Source organism: Erpetoichthys calabaricus, chromosome 4 (assembly GCF_900747795.2).
Source record: "Erpetoichthys calabaricus chromosome 4, fErpCal1.3, whole genome shotgun sequence".
Lineage (NCBI taxonomy): Eukaryota > Metazoa > Chordata > Cladistia > Polypteriformes > Polypteridae > Erpetoichthys > Erpetoichthys calabaricus.
Genome location: NC_041397.2, coordinates 33,449,104 through 33,469,381, shown reverse-complemented (window position 1 = coordinate 33,469,381; position 20,278 = coordinate 33,449,104). Strand labels below are relative to the sequence as shown.

At 35.3% G+C, this 20,278-nt stretch overlaps 1 protein-coding gene across 4 annotated transcripts in view; it reads left to right on the top strand.

Annotated features, from left to right (window-relative positions):
* The window catches only part of LOC114649936 (NEDD4-binding protein 2-like 2), an 83,028-nt gene that overhangs the window by 44,180 nt on the left and 18,570 nt on the right, over positions 1-20,278 (top strand). Inside the window, exons 6-7 of one of the 4 annotated variants that reach the window (XM_028799316.2) lie at positions 1,548-1,691; positions 18,175-18,503. In XM_028799316.2, the coding sequence (XP_028655149.2) occupies positions 1,548-1,691; positions 18,175-18,361 (331 nt within the window). In that variant the 3' untranslated portion in view covers positions 18,362-18,503. Of the gene's footprint in view, positions 1-1,547; positions 1,692-18,174; positions 19,876-20,278 lie in introns of those variants that run through there. The other 3 variants (XM_051927188.1, XM_028799317.2, XM_051927189.1) reach the window with 3 other exon arrangements.

Here is a 20,278-nt window from a genome sequence, read left to right as displayed (position 1 = left end):
ATTTTAAATACTTTACCTCTTTAACACATCAGTTTTTCATGCAGACATTACAGACATCTGTGTGTCTGCAGTCTGATCTAATGCTTACTTTTCCCGATTTTGTCTTCTACATCTTGTTCTGAAAGATGAGGTTAAGACTTGATTTAATAAATTTTTGAGTCATACAGTAGTGGTACAGCATTAGAATCACAATGACAAATGATAAATATATAGATTTTTTTTCCTTTTATTCTCTGCTTCCTGTTTGAAAATGATTTTGTTAGGTTAATTGCAGACTTTGAGTTGGCCAGTAATAGATTTGTTTGTTGGAATGTGCTTTGCAGTGTACTAGCATGCCATTTGCAGTTTGTTCTTTCCTTGCGAACAGTAATATCAGACTAGGCTTTGATCTCCCACATCATTTGTAAAGGAAAACAAGTATGATTTGAAAAATGAATGCATGGCTTTCTTGTTACATTTATAAATACAGTAAACTATTTTTTCTTTGAATTTGATTCTGCAACAAATGAATTATTTTTTTGTTTGCAGCTTTTCTCATATTTCTGTTAAAGTATACCTAGCATTGGTGAATAGCGTGAAAATTTTATATTAATGCTTCAGTAAACAGTAAAAGTTTTCTTGTTCAATTATTACTTGATCAACAGTCTGTGTTCTATTCTGTGGTTTTTAAATTGACTGCAAATTTTCCATACATACATATATTAGCATACAGTTCACAAAGTACCACTTGAATTCAGGGCTATACAGTAAGCATTGAAACATCATAAACTTAAATGTGGATAACTCTTGTCCATGTCTACATTTTCAACGTTTAAACCCAGTGTTAATTTGGTCGCTGTAAATTTTATTCAGTATAAGCAAAAACCTTTTATATTTATTTTAATGGTAAAACTGATTCTGTTGTGTTTGCTGCAATTGTGCAAGTAAAGGAGGCACTGAATGTAAGAAAGCAACTTTAAAATATAGTAGGAGATGTAAAACGACCTTTACACCTGGTTTTGAAGAGTGGCCTTCTTGGTATTCGCTTCGACTTCTTCAAAACACAAGACATAAAGAAGGATGTAAAGGTAAGACTTCTTTATAAAAACTAAAAAAAAAAATAAAATAAACATAAGGCACTGTTAAGCATTTTAATGCATTCATTATGCCCTGTTTTTAAGAGCATTTCAACCTTAGCAGTAAGCAAGTCACGTTGTGTTGCGCTTACCAAATTCTTTATTGGGTTTAAACGTATGTCAATAGTTAGAAATAAAATGGAAAAATAAGCTAAATTATCATATTATAATTATCTAATTTGAAACACATTCTTAACAGTTGCTTGTAATCTCAGACATCATCTGTTAAGAAGTAGTATGAGAAATATAGTATTTGGTGTTTATGTGCTGAGTATAGTCTTGCCTCATTTAATTGGAGGAACAAACCTAATATATTAGTTTTCGGTTTAAAGTGATTGCTAAAACAGAAGAGAAATCAAAAATACAGTATTTTTAAAATGGTCTTTGATTAGCAAGTTTAAACAGGAGTTCCCTCTGCTTTTTTCTTTTTAGGCGGAACAAACATGGAGTTCCACGTGAAAAGATCTCACAAATGCTAGAACGATATGAACATCTGATATCTTTAGATATTGTTTTGAATTCTAAGGAGCCACCACATAAAACCTCAACACGGCCCCCTTCACAAGACAGACTGAGGTGGGGTAGAAATTCATTGAATTGGAGAACTTGAGTCTTTTTAATATTTGAATTAATAGTAACAGGTAAAATAAGCTCTCAGGATTTTGATTGCAATGGTTTGGGCATAATAAAATTTTTATTTTTTTAAATTTATCATTAAAAAGATATATAAAGAAAATAACAACTGTAAAGTCCTTTACAAGTGAAACATTTGTATTTCTAAAAAGTCATTTTCATCATTTTTCTAGAATTGGCTGATTATTGTTTTCATTTGTATTTAAACTTTGTGCCAAAAAACTAGTTGAAAAATTAGCATTCTGTGTTGACAGTATATTTAATGAGTAAATTGAATTAATGTAATTTACAGATTATCATTGGCCAATATTTTATAATTAAGGGCTTTAAATCCTTCATACCAGTGAAGACTTATTTTAATGTTTATTTTAAAAGGAATTCCTGCTGGGCAGGACACTTTTTATACTAATTTTAGGTGGCTATTTATCTCATCTGCATCTAATGCTTACATTGAATATATACATGATGGACCAGGTTTACAAATATAACTCAAAGCAGTATGTGCATTGCTCAGTCAAGTAGCATGGTTTGTGGGGTTTTCACAATGCTAGTTAAACACAGACATTGGTTTATGGCAGGGCACTACTGGTCTTTTACAGCAGGTCAGTTTTGACACAGTTCCTTGTATATAAACATTTGCACATCATTGATAGCTGGCTGTTAGTCCTTTATATCAGTTTTACAGTTACTTTTGGTCAAAATTAATATGAATCTATCAGTTTCTAGTATTGTTTAATAAAATGTTTAAAAATGTAAAGTGCTTGTCTATTCTCATTTACATCTTATTGGAAGTGGCCTTTTTGTGATTTCCTGTCGCCATCACATTTGCTATTGACGTGATGTTCAGGAGCCCTATTACTTACTCTGTATGACTGATAAGTCATCAAATGAATTTTGCGCATAGTGAAATACAATATTATATCTCACTCTCTGAAAACAGTAAATAGTTAAGGAAACGGTGCATGTGAAATTTTATACTGATGCTTTTCTAAAGGTAAAGTATAGCCTTCAGTATCCAACACTGGAGGTAAGTCTCTGCAGCAGGGCAATTAAATTACAATTTCAGTTGGGCCATATTTTCAAACCAAGGAATTTAGCAACACCAGACCTTTTGCAGAAGCTGGTAAGCAGCAGGTAATGACAAATTTTAAATCCACACCAATGAATGTAAAAACAAGTAATGTTTATCCATTGTTTCCCTTTTACATTTGGTCACATCTGACACAGGCACATCAAAAATGTATTAGAAAAACAACAACAAAGCTGTAACTCGATAGAATCTGAGGTAGTAGCAATACTTTTTTTTCCACTTTTGAAATAAAAAAAAACATTTTGCTCACATCTGAGAGAGGCACAGCTCAAAGTGCTTAAAATCAAAGAAGTGCACAGTATTAGCAATAACATTAGTTTCCCTTTTGAAATATGAGATCCTCCCCCAATTTAAATGGGTGATCATGTCAGGCAAGGGATTTTTTTTTTTCCATAGAACTTAAACTGTTTCATTCACTTGGTTTTAATCACTCATATGACAGAGGTTAAATCTGAGAAATTGATGAAATTGTTTCCCTACCACCACCCCAAAAAAATAACCTGAGTAAATGTTTAAGAGCAAGGCACCACTGGTGTATGGCATGAAAGTGGATTGGTACATTTATTTTAATGATTTGTCTTTAAAGTGTCTTTGTACAGCGTTCTTGGGTGTCAAGTAATGAATTATTAATTATAATTATTACTATTATTTTTTTTTCTAAATCTTTTTTCCATCTTTCTTTGTTGATGAGCTCCTGTTGAAGAATTTATTGGTAACAGAACATGCCGAAACAACTGAAGTAACAACAATTTTATACCATTGATACCATTTTAACAAAGGTTACTCTCCTCTGTCAAATCACAGAGCGCCACAGTAAAACACCTGTAATACACTAACCTTAAAACGCAGACTACATCACATCGCTATGCATGATGAAACAGCAGACAGGCGATGCTTATACATGTTTACTGATGGACAGGCTGGCATTTTGCATGGGGTATGCATTAAATCAAAAGAGAAACGGTAATCATAGATGCATGAACACAAAGAGATAGGTGACAATCATACCTTAGTGTTCCGTGCCAAATTGCAAGGGCACAGATATATTCATAGCAGGGGACGTATATGATGGGCAGAGGAATTTCAAATGTTTTGCATACCTACCTTGTATTTTGATGGCCAGTTGCATTATATTCAGCCCTTCATTATTTTGGCACAAGCATAACCAGCCCCTCATTGAAATTCACCATTTGGAATACACGGCATTCCCATCAGCAGCACCGTGTACTTAGAAATATTTTCCCACACGATTCTAAGTCTGACATAATTTCCGCCACTGCTCCACCCAGCGCAGGATATAAACCAGCCTTAATGCGGCTCAGGGATATGCAAGGGGAGAGCCTGAACCGGCACATATGTTAACGGCATATCTGTTTAACAAAAAAAAAAAAAGGCCTTTTGCATCGGTTACAATATAATTAATTTGAAGTTTCAATGATTTCATATGCAGCTGGCGAACTAAGTAGAAATGATAATCGCCTAATCATATTTTTGGTTGCATTTGAGACCATTTTAGTTGCAGTCTGGAACCCTGGCAGGATCATGGGCCGGGCTCTGGGGGTTGCTTCTGGGCCGCATGTGGCACATGGGCTGCCATTTGAATAGGCCTGCTTTACAGCTTTAATTCTGTATTTTGTTTCCACACTGTAGCACACTGTCAGTAGCAGTTAACCATGACTGACATCAATCACAAATGAACTTGAAATTTAAATTATGAATATTTTGCTAACAGAAAATTTATATCTGACACCCATTTTAAAATGATCTAACATGCATTTCTACAATCCCTATCACTTCCCTTTTATCTACAAAGTTTGCTCCCTTTGTATAAGTAGTCCACAGTTGTTGCTACAGTGAGCACACTATCATGGCTGCTTATAAACAATGTTTATACCATAAAAGGCTGTTAAGTATAAGCTTAGTACAATATATAGAAATAAATATTCAACTCATTTAAAATAGTTGTAAAAATAAAAACAGTACGTTTCCCTTTAATAATTTAGACTGCACTTACTGTTCATTTCACAACTTCACATGAGTATTATTATTGAGACCACTGACTCATTTTTTTTCTTATTGGTCCATTTTTCCCAGCTACAGTAGTTGCACACACCTAAAATAGTGTTTCATGTAAACTGTGGTGTTAGACAGACCTTAAAGACAAAACAACTCTACATGGAAGAAAATCAAAACATTTGCATACATAAAGGGAAGCAGTGAAATAGAATTATGGCATAGAAACTGAGCATAACAAAATTAACATTTTGGGGAAAATGTTAAAGAAAAAAAATACTGTTGCAGGTGGTTGGAATGAGAGAACCTTCTGCAGCCTAATCTAAAATAATTGGTAATGTAATTGCCAACAGTTTCCAAGGTGCAGGGATTATGGAAGACTCTATCCAATGTGTTAACTACATTGTAATGCTATGCATATGCATGTGGTAAATTTAATTTTGGCACATTTTTATTGTGTCATAATTAAGGACATATCAAACAAATGATTGATTGCTTCTCGCAACAACACAATTTTCCTGTGAGTTTAAACTGCATTAAACAAGCATATTTCATTTTAATTCCTGCCCATAGATTGTGTTTCATAACTAAAGCAGAGAAAATATACTGCATTTTGCGTAGTGGCTGCTCATGAGTGTATTGCATTTTGATTCATGACCATGCATTGATCATGCCAAACAGCATTTAATTAATGACCAGTTAGTGTCAAAAGGTACGCTATGTGGCATCAACAGTTGGGTTAAGAGGCGTTATAATCATGAGTGTGTTCACTCAGCACTAACAATGGTGCACAGAGAGTTGATAACACGGGATTCTCCATCTAATCCAGCAGGTGGATGCTGGCTATTCAAATGACAATTTCATTCTCTTCTGAGTCAACTAGTTGTTGAAAATGGTAATAGTAGCAGCATCAATGATAAGAATTTCCAACTGCTACGTAACATCCTTATAACACATTCAACAGCTAATTTCCCAAAGAGCTGCATCATGTGAAAATATATATCACCAGTTGGGGCATCAAATGGACCATTATGATATAAGGCAATCAAAAAACATTTAGATAACATAAGAGTAACAATTTTCAGTGGGACCTAATACTTCGTTAGCCACTCCGCATTGCTAAAACTTGAGCATCCTGCCAGAACAAAGAATTGTGTAGAATTTGAATGCCTCTTACCCCAATTATTAATGCCCCTTGTCCAGCCTTTTGGTGTTGATTTGATTCAGTATTGGGCTGATTAATTCATGGTCTTGAATTGAAATTCAGTACACTGAGAGCAGTCTGTAGTTATGACATGTGAACTATGGTCATGAATTAAAATGCAATACGTGTTTATATTGCATTTTAAACTGACACGAAAATTGCGTGCATTAGTGTAAAGTAATCAAGCATTTGAGTGATTTTTTTATTTTTTATTTTATTTATTATGACATGATAAAACCGTGCCAAAATTGAATATACCAAGTGCACTACAATGAAGATAACATGTTGGATTGCATTTCATTTTGGTGTGAATAATATTTCATTTTGGACTGAGGCTATCACAATCTGTGCTAGAATTGTTACCACAGCTACTCTAGTTACAAAAGCAAAAATGTACGGAAAAAGAAGACACTTATATGGTGACAAAAAGACAATGTAAATTAAAGTACAAACTGCAGCAACCTAACAAGTACCACTTCATTTGGGAAAAAATGATGAAGACCATTTCATTTTTGGGTGTATATAGTGACTTCCAGAACTTGTTCACTCTTTACTATAAATGCAACTAATATCAGAAGAAAAATGGGTTGAACTTAATATGCTATCTTTTCATCACAAATCTAAATTGACTGAGTGTTCAGTTCAAATATTATTGTTGATTACAGTGATGTCCGTACTAAAGCAGCATTCTGTAGGTGGTTATGTCACAGTGAAAAACTGGCTATCAGGATATTACTTATAGGTAAGTGACGTAAAGAATTTGTCCAGCCTGAGCAACTACAAAAATGTTTTTTGTGACTTGAGTTTTTAAGTCATTATTTTCCTCTCACGTCCCCTAAATTATTTGTTAATGTAGTACATGACTCCAAATTGACCTCTGCAATGAAATTTGTCCTGTATGTCGATGTTTCTCAGCCACTGGGTTGCCATTGGTTGGGTGGTGAGCTGCTGTAGTAGGTTGCTGCTTCAATGATAATGAAGGATGGTGGAAGGTGTGAGGGCTCTAACAATTGCTTTCAAATCACCAAGAGTGACTATCCCTGGTGGGTTGCAAAAAAGTGAATCTCGGTACTATTAAGTTGAGAAATGCAGCTTGTATAGGGCTGGTTCCTGCCTTGTACCCAGTGATTCTGGTAAAGTCTCTGGCCCTGCACTGGACAAATTAAGTGGGTTTGAAAGTGTTAGGTTATGTAATTTTTCCATCTTATTTTTATAACATAGTAAAAAAAAATTGACACAAAGTAAAAGAAAGTGGAATATCTCTTTTTGACATTCTTATCTCCTGTTTATATGTCTGTTTTGAGACTTCTAAGATTTATACTTTTTACATTGGGATATTAGGGTTTTATCCAATTCCTCATTGTACATTTTATGTAAGAGTTTATTGAGGCTGTTGTTGATCCATGATCTTAATGTCTTCCTATAGATTTCAAGTAGATATCTTTTTTCATTCCTTTTGTGGAACTTGGGTTCCATCAAAACGGTCATTGGGCTTAATGGCCAGCTCAGTAAGTCAGGCTCTAAAAAGAGTAGTTCTGTATAGTTTTTCTTTGCTTGACTTGAGTGTGCTGCTTGGACCTTTTGATCAACTTGATGGCTTCTTTTCACAAGATAAACATTTTAGACTTCTGTCACAAACAGTTTATGCATCTTAGCCCAGTTTGTATTGTCATTGCTTTGGGACAATATTCTTACTAAATTAAAAAAAAAACTTTTTTTACTTGCTCAAATCTCCATTTGTATTTTAATTGGAATTTATAATATGATATGAGGAACAGCATGATGGGAGCAGTGATTAGTTCTTATACCCTGAGGACCCCGAAAGGCAGGTAAAACTCCTGTTCCTACCTATGTATGAAATATCCATTTTGTATATATATCTAAGTAACTTTTCACCACATGTATATACTTTAAATATTCATGTTAGGTTAGTGGGTATTTATAAATTTGCTGGAGCAAATGTGGAATTGATTTGAAGAATAGGCTGGTTTTCCACTTGTGTGTTGTATTCTGCAGGGTGGGCTCCACTTCACTGTAGTCATATGTTAGGAGAAGCCATTTCATGAAATGAATGACAAACAACTAAATGAGCAGGGATAATACTTTATGAACTGACTTTGCCCGTTAGATAAAAATAAAACATTTTGGTTTTTTTGTTTGTCTGCCTTGTAAATCCTCCCTCCTCCCAAAATAGTATAAAACCAAAAAAAACTAAATCACCTGAAAGTTTAAACTATTTATTTTATTTCTTTGAACCGTATTCATTCTAGATGACCATCTCAATTGAGTAGTATTTTAAATAGCCCCAGGACTCTTTGCAGGACTTTCTCGCCATTTCAGGTTCAAACTTTACATAGTGATGTAGTTCGTTTGTGCTGAAGTCTGTTTGTTCATCTTTGTACCTTTGCCTAAGTCAACAGAGGTTGCCAGGGAAATTGGATATCCAGGAGTCATTTCTATATTTGTGTGTCCTTTAAAAAATTGTTCAAAGTGCTATGTATTTATTATTTGTATGTGGTATTTTTCTCTGTATATGGGAAGAAAATAATATGCTGTATAATACTGATATGGTAGTTATTTCAAAAAATTGTATTAGAGTCTAAAGTTGTTCAACATGTCAATAATCCTTGTTATCTGCTCATAAGTTCTAATTGTAATTAACATTTAACATCAGTTTGTTTTTTGTAGTTATTGTACAGTATTTTGTAAATATGGAAAAAATTAAATTATTTCTAATTTGTGTATCTCGTTTTCTTATTTTACCATTGCATGGTATATACAGTTATGCTTCCATAATACCTCAGACGTTTAAACACTCCTTCAGTGATATTCTATAGGTTGATGGACCACTAAAGAAAGATGTGACACCAACAATGCATAAATGAATTTGTGTGTCATTGTTTGTATATGTATGGAAAAATACATGCATTAAAAATAAAATGTCCACTCTGCTGTCATTTTCTACATTTGCAAATTATTCAATATCATACTTTTTGTCAATACCTAATATTGAACAAAAGGGATCATGAGCAAAAAAAATCCAAAATTTGAATATTTATTTGTTAATGAAATCTCCTTAACATATAAATGCTCCCTTGTGCAGAGATGCTCATGAAATCCATCTCTTACAGTGCTTTGGAAAAAGACCGACAGACATCTCTTCCTGAAGATTGACGTTAATATTAACTGCATGTTTCAGGTCCTGGCACAATATGTCAATGCGTTCTGCGTTTGCATCTTTCCTAAACTGTAAATGTCTTTTTCTTCAACCATTACTATACTAGAATGCTTATTGTACTTCACATTATTGACCTAAACATTTTGAAATTTACCAGGTAACCAGGACTGATTACGGTGGTCTGCTCTAAAAAAACAAAAAAAAAACATTGCAGTCTTTCTCATACTTAGCTTTAGTTGAGTAGGAAACAAGTTAAAATCACGTATTTGATACACACGTATTTTCTTGTAATGTTTTTTTTTCCCTCATTACTTAAAAACAGCCAGACATTTATATTTAGAAGGATAGAAAGATGTCATTTTATTATCTAGAAGAGAGAAAGTTGTTATTTAAATGGTTTTTACAAAATTTTGCAAGGTCAGGTTGATCAGTCTATTTTCTTGACTAGGTAGCAGGTAAGCAAACGTTGCAAGAGTACACAGCCTTCCTTTATTAACAAAAAAAAAAAGTGTGTGCGAAATTTTCTTGAGAATATAAATGCAGGAAACTACAAAGAACTACTTGAGGAGCATCTTTTCTTCCTACCAAGGATATGGGTGCAACATGTCTTAGAAATCCATTTCTTATACACTCATTTGGATTTTTTCCTGAAGAGCATGGAAGAGCGGTCTCTGATGGACATGAGGAGAGGTTCGAACTGGATGTAACTAAAATGGGGAAACAATATAGTGGAACGTGGAGTGAGTCTATGTTAGCAGACAACTTTTGGCTATTCCACTGTGAAATGCCTTCAGAAGACAACAACAATAGTGACTACATTTTTTTTTTTAATTTTAATTTTTTTTTAATGCCTCTTTTCTGTTTTTTTTTTCCAATTTTAAACTTTCATATCTCAAGTTGTTTGCACCTGAATGTCATGGAGCAGTTCTGTTGCCATATTTGGATTCAGCGCACTCAAATCTATAAAGAATACCTACAATTTTTAATAGGAGTGATTTAATTTTTTTGCAGATCGGTATTATTATTATTACCCCAGTCATTCAAACAGTTGATCACAATTTTGTCTTTTGGGCCAAATTCACTGGTGATAGCATCTTGGTGGTAGGTCAGTACATATTTCATAGCTAAAAAGAAAGAACCACTGAACTTTAGTTTATTTCTTTTAGACTAAAAGATCTGATCAAAATAAACAGTTGCCTTAGCTCCAGGTCAGAGTTATTTTCACATGCACAGTGACTATTTAACCAATAAACAACCTTTCACCAGTGTCTGCCACAATTTATAAGAACTGTATATAAATAAAATATATAAATATACTGCTGTCAATTTAGTTTTGGTCAATTAATTCCAAGCTGTTTAAAGTTTGATATGCTTTTAAATTAATTAAATGTCATTTTGATTTTACGAGGCTACCAGAAAAATCATGTCTTATTTCTTTTAAGTAGATTGATCACACTGTGTGAAAATATGAAGGACTTGGTGAAAGCTTGAAGTGTTTGTCTTCTACTAAAATTAACTACCTACATTTTCATGTCATGTTTCTAAATCTCTCACTATTAGAAGTCCTTTTAATAATAAGTTTCTTTAAAATTTTGATACCCCTAAGTCCACTTTTACAATAGAGTAATAAACTAAGATGCATGTGAAATGTTCGCATTCTGTGATTTTTCTCTAACTTTTTTTTTTTTTTTTTTATTTAAATTATTTATGTGGCAAATATTACAAATACCTGTCAGATCAATACAATTTGTGACTGAGAATAATTTTACTCATATTGCATATGTAGTAAACACACAAACTCAAAACTTTGTCCGGGCTGCAGTAGTCTATAGCCAGCATTTCAAGACCCTGTTTTGTCCTTTAAGGAAAGGCTTCCTTACTTCCACTCGCCCTGTCAAGCCTTTAGCACAAAGTCTAGAGGGTGCCAATCATGCAAGCTGGTGATGCTCAGAAACTTGTCTTCTGATTGGGTTGTGATTGGGTCTGCCAGATCTCTTCCTATCAGAGTTTCTTCCAGTTTTCAGTTGCCTTTAGATTGTGTAGGACACCATAGTCACCGACACTATGATTTTTTTTTTTTGCAATTTGTCTAAATCAAGAGCCTACACTTCTAAAGGTAATAATGCTCTGTCTCATTTTGTTTGTTATTTACCCATTTTCTTGCCATTATTACTGGAATAGTGTCAATTTCAGAGGGTGTAGTAACACAGTGTGTTCCAACTCTGCTTTAAAACAGACAGGACACCTGTGAAAACCGTTTGCTTCAACTTGCAAGGCATAATTTACTTTAGTTGCTTTAGAACATCTGTAGGTTGTAACCTATTGTTCCTTGAAGAAGGCCTATTTGTAAAATTTGTGTTATTTCTTTTTTTACGTTTTTGCTAAACTTTAAATTTAAACCTCTGGCAGTCTAGCTTTTCACTATTTTAAGTCATTCATTGCATTTCAACTGATTAAATTTGAAGAAAAACTGAGGTGTTCTAAAACATTTCACCGGTAATGTACACACATGCTCTGACTTCCAAGAGGGAGCCCACGGCTCCATTGTGTAAAAGTACTAATGAATTGGGAGGAGGAACAAGGCGCTAACTAAACAGAGTACAGCTAGTAGTTTGGTTACACTTAAAGCACTACTTGTGAGCAAATATGAATGTAATTGTACTGCATTCATGAGATGCTAAATCTGAAATAAACTGATTACACTATATATCTTTTTTTTTTTAAAAAGCCAGTGCCATTGTCCCCTTGCATGCACATCGCACATTGCATGCTCAGAGTACCAATCAACAATCAACTTTGTGCTTTTTGCAATATGACACTTGCATGCATGATAAAAAGACAAAATATGTGCTGTAGCCAAGGCACGATCAAACACAACAGAGTATATTTTTTCTATAACACATGCTGAATCACTTTTTTGTTTGAATTATGCTAGAAAGAGAATAACTGAGAATGCCATGTTTGAGTGAGTAAAAGTAATTAGTACTTCTAATTTTCTTTAAAAAAAATGCAGCTTTCCATTGGTAGACATTTATTCAGATCAATTTTATGATAAGGTGGATCTAATTTTAGAGTTTTTTGCCAATACGGCATCATGATTAGCAGCAACTTTAAATGAATTTGGAATGAATCACCTTTGAATCATCGTAATAACATTACAGAACACCGCTGTGTGTGGTGAAATCCAGTAATCTGTGAGACAACAAAACTACTGAGTCCCGAGCCAAAATGCCCATGCACCATCACCCAAGGCAGGTGTTGACACTTTTTGCAGTATTTGGGCAGAACAATGAATTATTCATAATCCAAAAGCATATTGCATATCGTCAATGTTTTGAAGTGATGATGTGAACTTTTAAGACATTGCACAGCCTAGTGTGCAGCTAGGACAGTGGCATGTACAAACACATGCACACTGCAAAGTCTACATAAGCAACAGCATGGAGAATGTTGTCACATCTAAAATACTGGGCAATTGAAGTTGTCTTGTAGGAAAAGACACATCTAATTTACAGCTGACTTATGGGACTGCTGGAGAATATGGAACATCTAGTCATCCTACTTTTATTTAATTCATTTTATCTCATCTAATAGCTCTGAAATACTTTGATTATATTTTGTGTCAGTTTTCTTCTGAAAGCTGTTCTTTGAAACTGATTATTTTCTTTTTCAAATTAAACACTTTTCAGCCCTTTAAAAATATGTTTACAGTAATCCCTCCTCCATCGCGGGGGTTGCGTTCTAGAGCCACCCGCGAAATAAGAAAATCCACGAAGTAGAAACCATATGTTTATATGGTTATTTTTATATTGTCATGCTTGGGTCACAGATTTGCGCAGAAACACAGGAGGTTGTAAAGAGACAGGAACGTTATTCAAACACTGCAAACAAACATTTGTCTCTTTCAAAAGTTTAAACTGTGCTCCATGACAAGACAGAGATGACAGTTCCGTCTCACAATTAAAAGAATGCAAACATATCTTCCTCTTCAAAGGAGTGTGTGTCAGGAGCACAGAATGTCACATAGATAGAGAAAACAATCTCTAGCAAACAAATCAATAGGGCTGTTTGGCTTTTAAGTATGCGAAGCACCGCGGCACAAAGCTGTTGAAGGCGGCATCTCACACCCCCTCCGTCAGGAGCAGAGAGAGAGAGAGATAGAGAGAGACAGAGTTTGTTTTTCAGTGAAAAATCAATACGTGCCCTTCGAGCTTTTAAGTATGCGAAGCACTGTGCAGCATGTCATTTCAGGAAGCAGCTGCACAAAAGATAGCAACGTGAAGATAATCTTTCAGCACTTTTAGACGAGCGTCCGTATCGTCTAGGTGTGCGAACAGCCCCCCCTGCTCAATCCCCATACGTCAGGATCACAGATAGTCAGCGCAAGAGAGACAGAGAAAAGTAAGTTGGGTAGCTTCTCAGCCATCTGCCAATAGCGTCCCTTGTATGAAATCAACTGGGCAAACCAACTGAGAAGCATGTACCAGAAATTAAAAGACCCATTGTCCGAAGAAATCCGCGAACCAGCAAAAAATCCGCGATATATATTTAAATATGCTTACATATAAAAATCCGCGATGGAGTGAAGCCGCGAAAGGCGAAGCGCGATATAGCGAGGGATCACTGTACTAGCTTTTTCTGTTAGGCACCATTTTCTTTCTTTATGATTGTGCCATGTAAATCACTTTGAGTTCTTGTAGGAGTTGATGAAAAATAAATTGACCCTTAGAGAATTGCAGAAAAATTAGTTTGTTTATGGGATGGTAAATGTATGGGAGTAATTTTTAAAAGGAAATTTTACTTTGGACACAAAAGCCAGTATCATCTCTGATTTAAGAAAAGAAAGTAAAGAATACTGCCCAAATAGCTAATTCATTTGATTAATTCTTACTAAGTAACAAAGAGCTTTCAAGGGCAAAATAATTGTTTCCCCAGCCATGTGTTTTGAAATATGTTCATCATTATTTTAAATTGTAATCAATTTACCAAGTATAATATCAAATTTGGAAATTGTATTATGCAGTCATAGACAAAATTGTTGATAACCCTACAGCTGTATATTTCCAGAAAAATGCTTGAATGAAAAGCAAATGTCCCATGTATACCTTCATACCTTTAATATGTCATCAAGCAAAGCAAGTGTGAAAAGAGAATACAGTAATCCCTCCTCCATCACGGGGGTTGCGTTCCAGAGCCACCCGCAAAATAAGAAAATCCGCGAAGTAGAAACCATATGTTTATATGGTTATTTTTATGTATTTTAAGCCCTTATAAACTCTCCCACACTATTTATAAACATTTCACGCACAATTATACAGCATAAACCCTTTGTATTCTCTTAGATATTAGGTAAGATTCGTTGAAATTATGTATGTAAACACAGTTTACATACAGTAAAACCTAAATATTATTTTAAAGATAAAGAGCGTCTCCGATATCACATATGTTACAGCCATTACGACAGACAGGCCACCAGCAATAAATACGTACAATGCAAGAATAATTGTATACAGTGACACTAAACTATGTACATGTAATAAGTACTGTACGTAAATAATTAATTATGGTTACTCACCAACAATGACACGACGACTTGTCCGATAACGATGAGTTTAATTTTACTGCACTACAAAGGATAGCGTTACAGCTCTTCTAAAGGAGCCTCTTCAGGCGACTGTTTAGCACTGCCGTTGTACTTCTTCCATCACTCTTCAATCCAAATCCCTAAAGCAGATTCCATCCAGACTACTGCCTTATCACGTCCACTTGCAACTCGTTTTGCACCCTGGTTAAAGGACACTGCGGCCGTAGATCTTATATGCTTTTCCTCTTTTTTAAATAAAAAGAATCGTGGACTCATTGATGCTGTAATGGTGTCCTGCAGCGGTGTAGCCGTTTCCTTCCTTCGACATATCCAAAACTTTTACCTTTTCTGCAATCATTTGCATCTTCTGTTGGCGCTTGGACACAGCTCCTGCAGCAGTAGCAGTAACGTGCGTTAATGTTGAATGAGTGAGATTAGACTTCCTGGTTAATGCAGCACTCTGTCGCTGAGCCAATCAGCAGCACACAGGAACTTAACTGCGTGCTCTGATTGGGTAGCTTCTCAGCCATCCACCAATAGCGTCCCTTGTTTGAATTCAAATGCGTCCCTCGTTTGAATTCAAATGGGCAAATCAACTGAGGAAGCACACGTACTGTAGACCGCAGACATCCGCGAAGCAGTGAAAAATCTGCGATATATATTCAAATATGCTTACATTTAAAATCCGCGATGGAGTGAAGCCGCGAAAGACGAAGCGCGATATAGTGAGGGATCACTGTATTGTTTATTCTCCAAAGATATTCTAAAATAAGCCAGGGCATATTTGTTGTTACCCCTAGAAAAGATCATAAATAATTGGATTTGAGTGATTTTTTTCAAACTAGCTGTGTGATTTATTTCATGTCACATGTCTCCAATAGTGTAATCAATCAGTCAGCCTCTTTAAATGGAGGAAAGTGGTCACTGTACTGTTTGATGTGCTGTGATGGGGAGCTCAGAAATCAAATTAAAGATAAGCATGTTGAAGGCAAAGGCACCTCCAAGCAGCTTGATGTTCCTATGACGACAGTTGCAAATATTAAGACATTTTAAGATCCATGTGATTGTAGCCAGCCTCCCTGGATACAGACTCTGAAGGAAAATCAATCCCAGATTGGGCAGTTGGATTGTGAGAATGGTAGACTAAAAGCCAAGCACAACTTTGAAAGAGATACACGCTGAACTCCAAGGTCAGGGTCCATCAGTGTCTGATCCGCCATCATGTCACTTTTTGAGTGACAGTGGGCTCAATGGAAAAACCACATCGGACTTCACTATTGAAAGAAAAGCATACAAAAGACAGACTGGGATTTGTTAAAATTCAGATTAACAAACCTCAGTGCTTCTAGGAGAATGTCATTTGGACAGATCAAACAAAACTGGAGATTTTTTTGGCAAGTCACATCAGTTCTATATCCGCAGATGAAAAAATGAAGATTTCAAAGAAAAGAACACCATACCTACTGTGAAACATGGAGGAGGCTTGGTTATGTTTTGGAGTTGCTTTGCTTCATGTGGCATGGGGTGCCTTGAGTCTGTTCAGGGAACAATGAAATCTCAAGACATTCTAGAGTGAAAAGTACTCTCCAGCGTCAGAAAGCTCTTATCTCAGTCACAGATCATGGATCCTCCGAAAGGATAATGACCCAGAATGCACAGCTAAGAGCACCGAAGTGGCCTTCTATGAGCTCTGATTTGAATCCTATTGAACATCTATGGAAAGAACTGAAACATACAGTCTGGAGAAGACACCCCAGACGGTTCTGAGAAAGTGCCAACACCTTAGTTCTTGTTTTTCAATCAGATTTTGACATCCCCTGTTTTCGATGAGACATTTTTCATTTCACTTTGTGTTTTATTTCAGTTGTAGTAATGTCATGCACCATTAGATACAAGACTACATTTTGCATTGGCCTAGTATCTATTCATATTTTGTCTCACAAAATTCAGTACAATGAAATTTACAGATGGTCTCTCACTCCTCAACCATGATCACAATCTCTGTGTAGCACGTGAAAGAATGGGGCTCATTTAAAGGGTTTGAAGGGTTCTGTGTTCATGATAATGTGATTAGCTTGTTTGTCCAAGAGAATGTTTATATATATATATATATATATATATATATATATATATATATATATATAAGGATCCTGTTTGTCTACTTTTTATCAGCAGAGAGACTCTTAATAAAGGTTTTAATTTGAACTTGAGCTTTTTTTTGTTTTCTTTTCAACAGAGGTCTCTCAAAGGGTTGAAGTACAGGATTGTCTGATGTATTGTCCTCATCAACCACCAGCTCTTCTCTTTTGAGCATTCTAAACACAAATACTCACCACAATGAATTTGAAATAAAAAGATTTAAAGTTTTCTGGTGACGGTGATTACGAGTCTTCGTAATGAAAACTAAATTTGACATTATCTAGTGGTACATGATTTTGTTAACCTGTTTGATAGTTCTTTATGACCACATAATATTACAAAATCTAAAGAAATGACAATTAGTGTTAAATGAAGCACGATTTCAACACAAAAAACAATCATTCAAGACCAGACCTTCATCCTTTTAAAAGACAGAAGTATCTTTGGGCAATCACAACTGACTTGACTTTTACTTAAAACAGAGAAGAGTCTAGACAAAGGAGAAACAACACATTTTGTCTCTGTTACTCAATTCTTTTTAACTTGAATTCTGACATTAATTTTTTTATAGTCCTATGTCAAACTGTGAGTTGAGTGAGTCGCAGGGCATGTCAGACTAGATGACCAACCTGCACGTGTGCACACCATAACTGTCCTTGACTTAAATGGAATCTATGTCTGAAAACTGCAGAAAAAGTCACTCAGAACAGTTATTTATTAATTAAGGTGGCATTGCAGATTAGATCTAAATTAATACCAGATCCAGCCTGGAATCTTGGAATACCGTTTTTTTTTTTTTTTTTTGTTTTAAACTTGTTTGACTTGTCAAAAAGTTAGTTCCTACTGTTTACCAAGTCATAAACATACACTCTTCATGTCTTGCCCTACTGAATGACCTTTCAGAAGTGACAGTTCACCTCTCTGTTACTGATTGATAGCAAAATGTGTGTGTGCTTTTTAAGAAAATGGAGAGTCCTATAGGTTTTATTCTGGCTTAATAACCTTCGTAGAGAACAGCTTTCTGAATCTGTTTTTGGGCATTTGCACAGTATTTGGTTTTTCACGTTGATTAATAATGTTTCTAAACTATATGGATTTTAACAAACACAAACCATATTTTAATAATGATTTGAGATCCTGGTGTATAACTGCAGAGTACTTGGTCAAATCACTGCAGCAATGTTCATTTGTATTAATGCAGTATTGTTTTCTTTTTAGGAATGACATCAAGAAGTCAAGATACAGGCTGGGCAGGGGACGGAAAAGGAGGAAACGTAAACGGCATCATAGACCTAGGTCAGGACGTGGCAAAGAGTTGGGAAAGAAAATGGAAAGATCCCAAAGTCACTCTGAATCAGAAACTGAATATAATGAAGAATCTAGTTTTTTTTTGCATTGGAAATGAAAATTCTTCTTCACACATGTGTGAAAAGGAAAATTCTGAAAATATTCTTGAAAATAATAATCATTCAGATCTGTTGTATTATGAACAGCCTCGGCAAGCTGAACCAGCCTATCTAAATTCAGAAAGTGCCTCAGAATCTAAACTGTTAGATGCAGAATGTGAAAATTGTAAAGATGATGTTTTATCAGAAACTCCAGACCAAAATGTTAGAATAGAGGACTGTGCCTCTGGTGGTGTAGACCGAAAGAATTTTGAATGGGATAAAAAAAGTGATGGAGCATATCATAGCGAAACATCTGTTGATGACATTCCTGTTAAAAGCTCAGGATATTCTTTACCTAGGCACGAAGCTTCTGAGGCATTGGATAGTTCTGCAAAAACAAAGGAATTTAGAGAAAAACTAGAAATTTGGATTGGCCAGCAGAGAGAAACTGTACATTTAATGGAAATATCTTCTAAAACAGTTCATAGGACAGAATTTTCTGAACATGTCAAGGAAGACGAGTTCAATGAAGAATCTGAGTCAAACACAGTATCATCGATCAATGGCTGCCTTCCACAGGAGTTTTCTTGTGAAAGTGCTCAACACAGTTCCATTGAACCTGGGACCAAAATAAAAATGAACCATAATGGAAACACAACTCCATGTACCTCTCAGATTGAAGGAGTAACTTCAGAGATCGTGACAGGTCATGATGACAGTGATGACTCTCTTTTACAATTACCAGACAACATTCAGGGTACTTTGCCACATATACTTCATAATGAAGACGTAGACAAGATGGCGTCAGTATCATCCACAGCTTACCATGAGCGTGAAAACTCCCAGAATGAGATTCCTAAGAAGTTAAAGCGACTTTGCTGCCTGGCACCTAAATTCCAGCTTTCCCGGGAAGAAAAAGCTGTGCCTCCAGCAGAACAAGAGAAAGAAGATGTCTATCCAGACGATGACATGCAAATTGATGAAGAATCACAAGATGCAGATTCAGATCAGTTGAAGGATACATGTACATATTCTGATTTGGCTCAAGAAAATGAACAATCAGAAGCCTGTATATCTAAAATTGACCAGCCTTCCAAATTAGATGATTTGGAGCATGGTATACCTTGGTGTTCTCCTACATCTGAAACTAATTACTTACCTCCTAAGGCAGATTTATCTGATCCTTCCCATTTAGTGGATGTCAGTAGTGTCCCATTACAGGATTGGAATTGTACGTTAAATGTCCAAGAGCATGATGATGTCAGAGAAACTGTTTCTAGCAACCAGCCTGACATTTTGTCATCCGTTACTGATCCATTTGGTAAAGGAATCAGGATTTCAGAGTCCTCTGAGAAACAGAACAACAGTGAAATGCTGCACGTTAACAGTTGTTCAGGCCAAACTCTGAATCAGGAGAATGATGATGAAGTTGTCAAGCCTCAGGCAGAGTTCCCTTTCCTTCATCTGCAACTGCCTTTACAGCTGGCCTTACAACTTGCTGAGTTTTTTGGTTCTCGGCATATGGATATTGGTAAGATTGTATTTTTTAACAGTGTTACTTAAGATGTTCTTAGAGTTGATGTCATCCTCTTAAGGTTAAATAATAGAATAAGTATAGAAAGAGTGTTTGCACATAACTCTGCACATTCCCAAAAATTTATTTCTGCCCAAATCCCATTTTGTAGTTGAATTAAGATGTGAATTCTTGTGCAACGAAAGCAGGCAACATAGATATTTTTTCTAGTATTTATAAAGGTTTACACAAAATTCATTGTTAAACCATATGTTGACATTTTTTGTTGCTTTCAAAGTATCAGTACAGTTGTAGAAGACAAAGCCTTCATAATCCTACAGTTCTTATAACTTACACAATATTTGGACCTGCAATATCTACAAACTCCTGCAAATATAGCAGTAATCCAAAACTGAGTGAG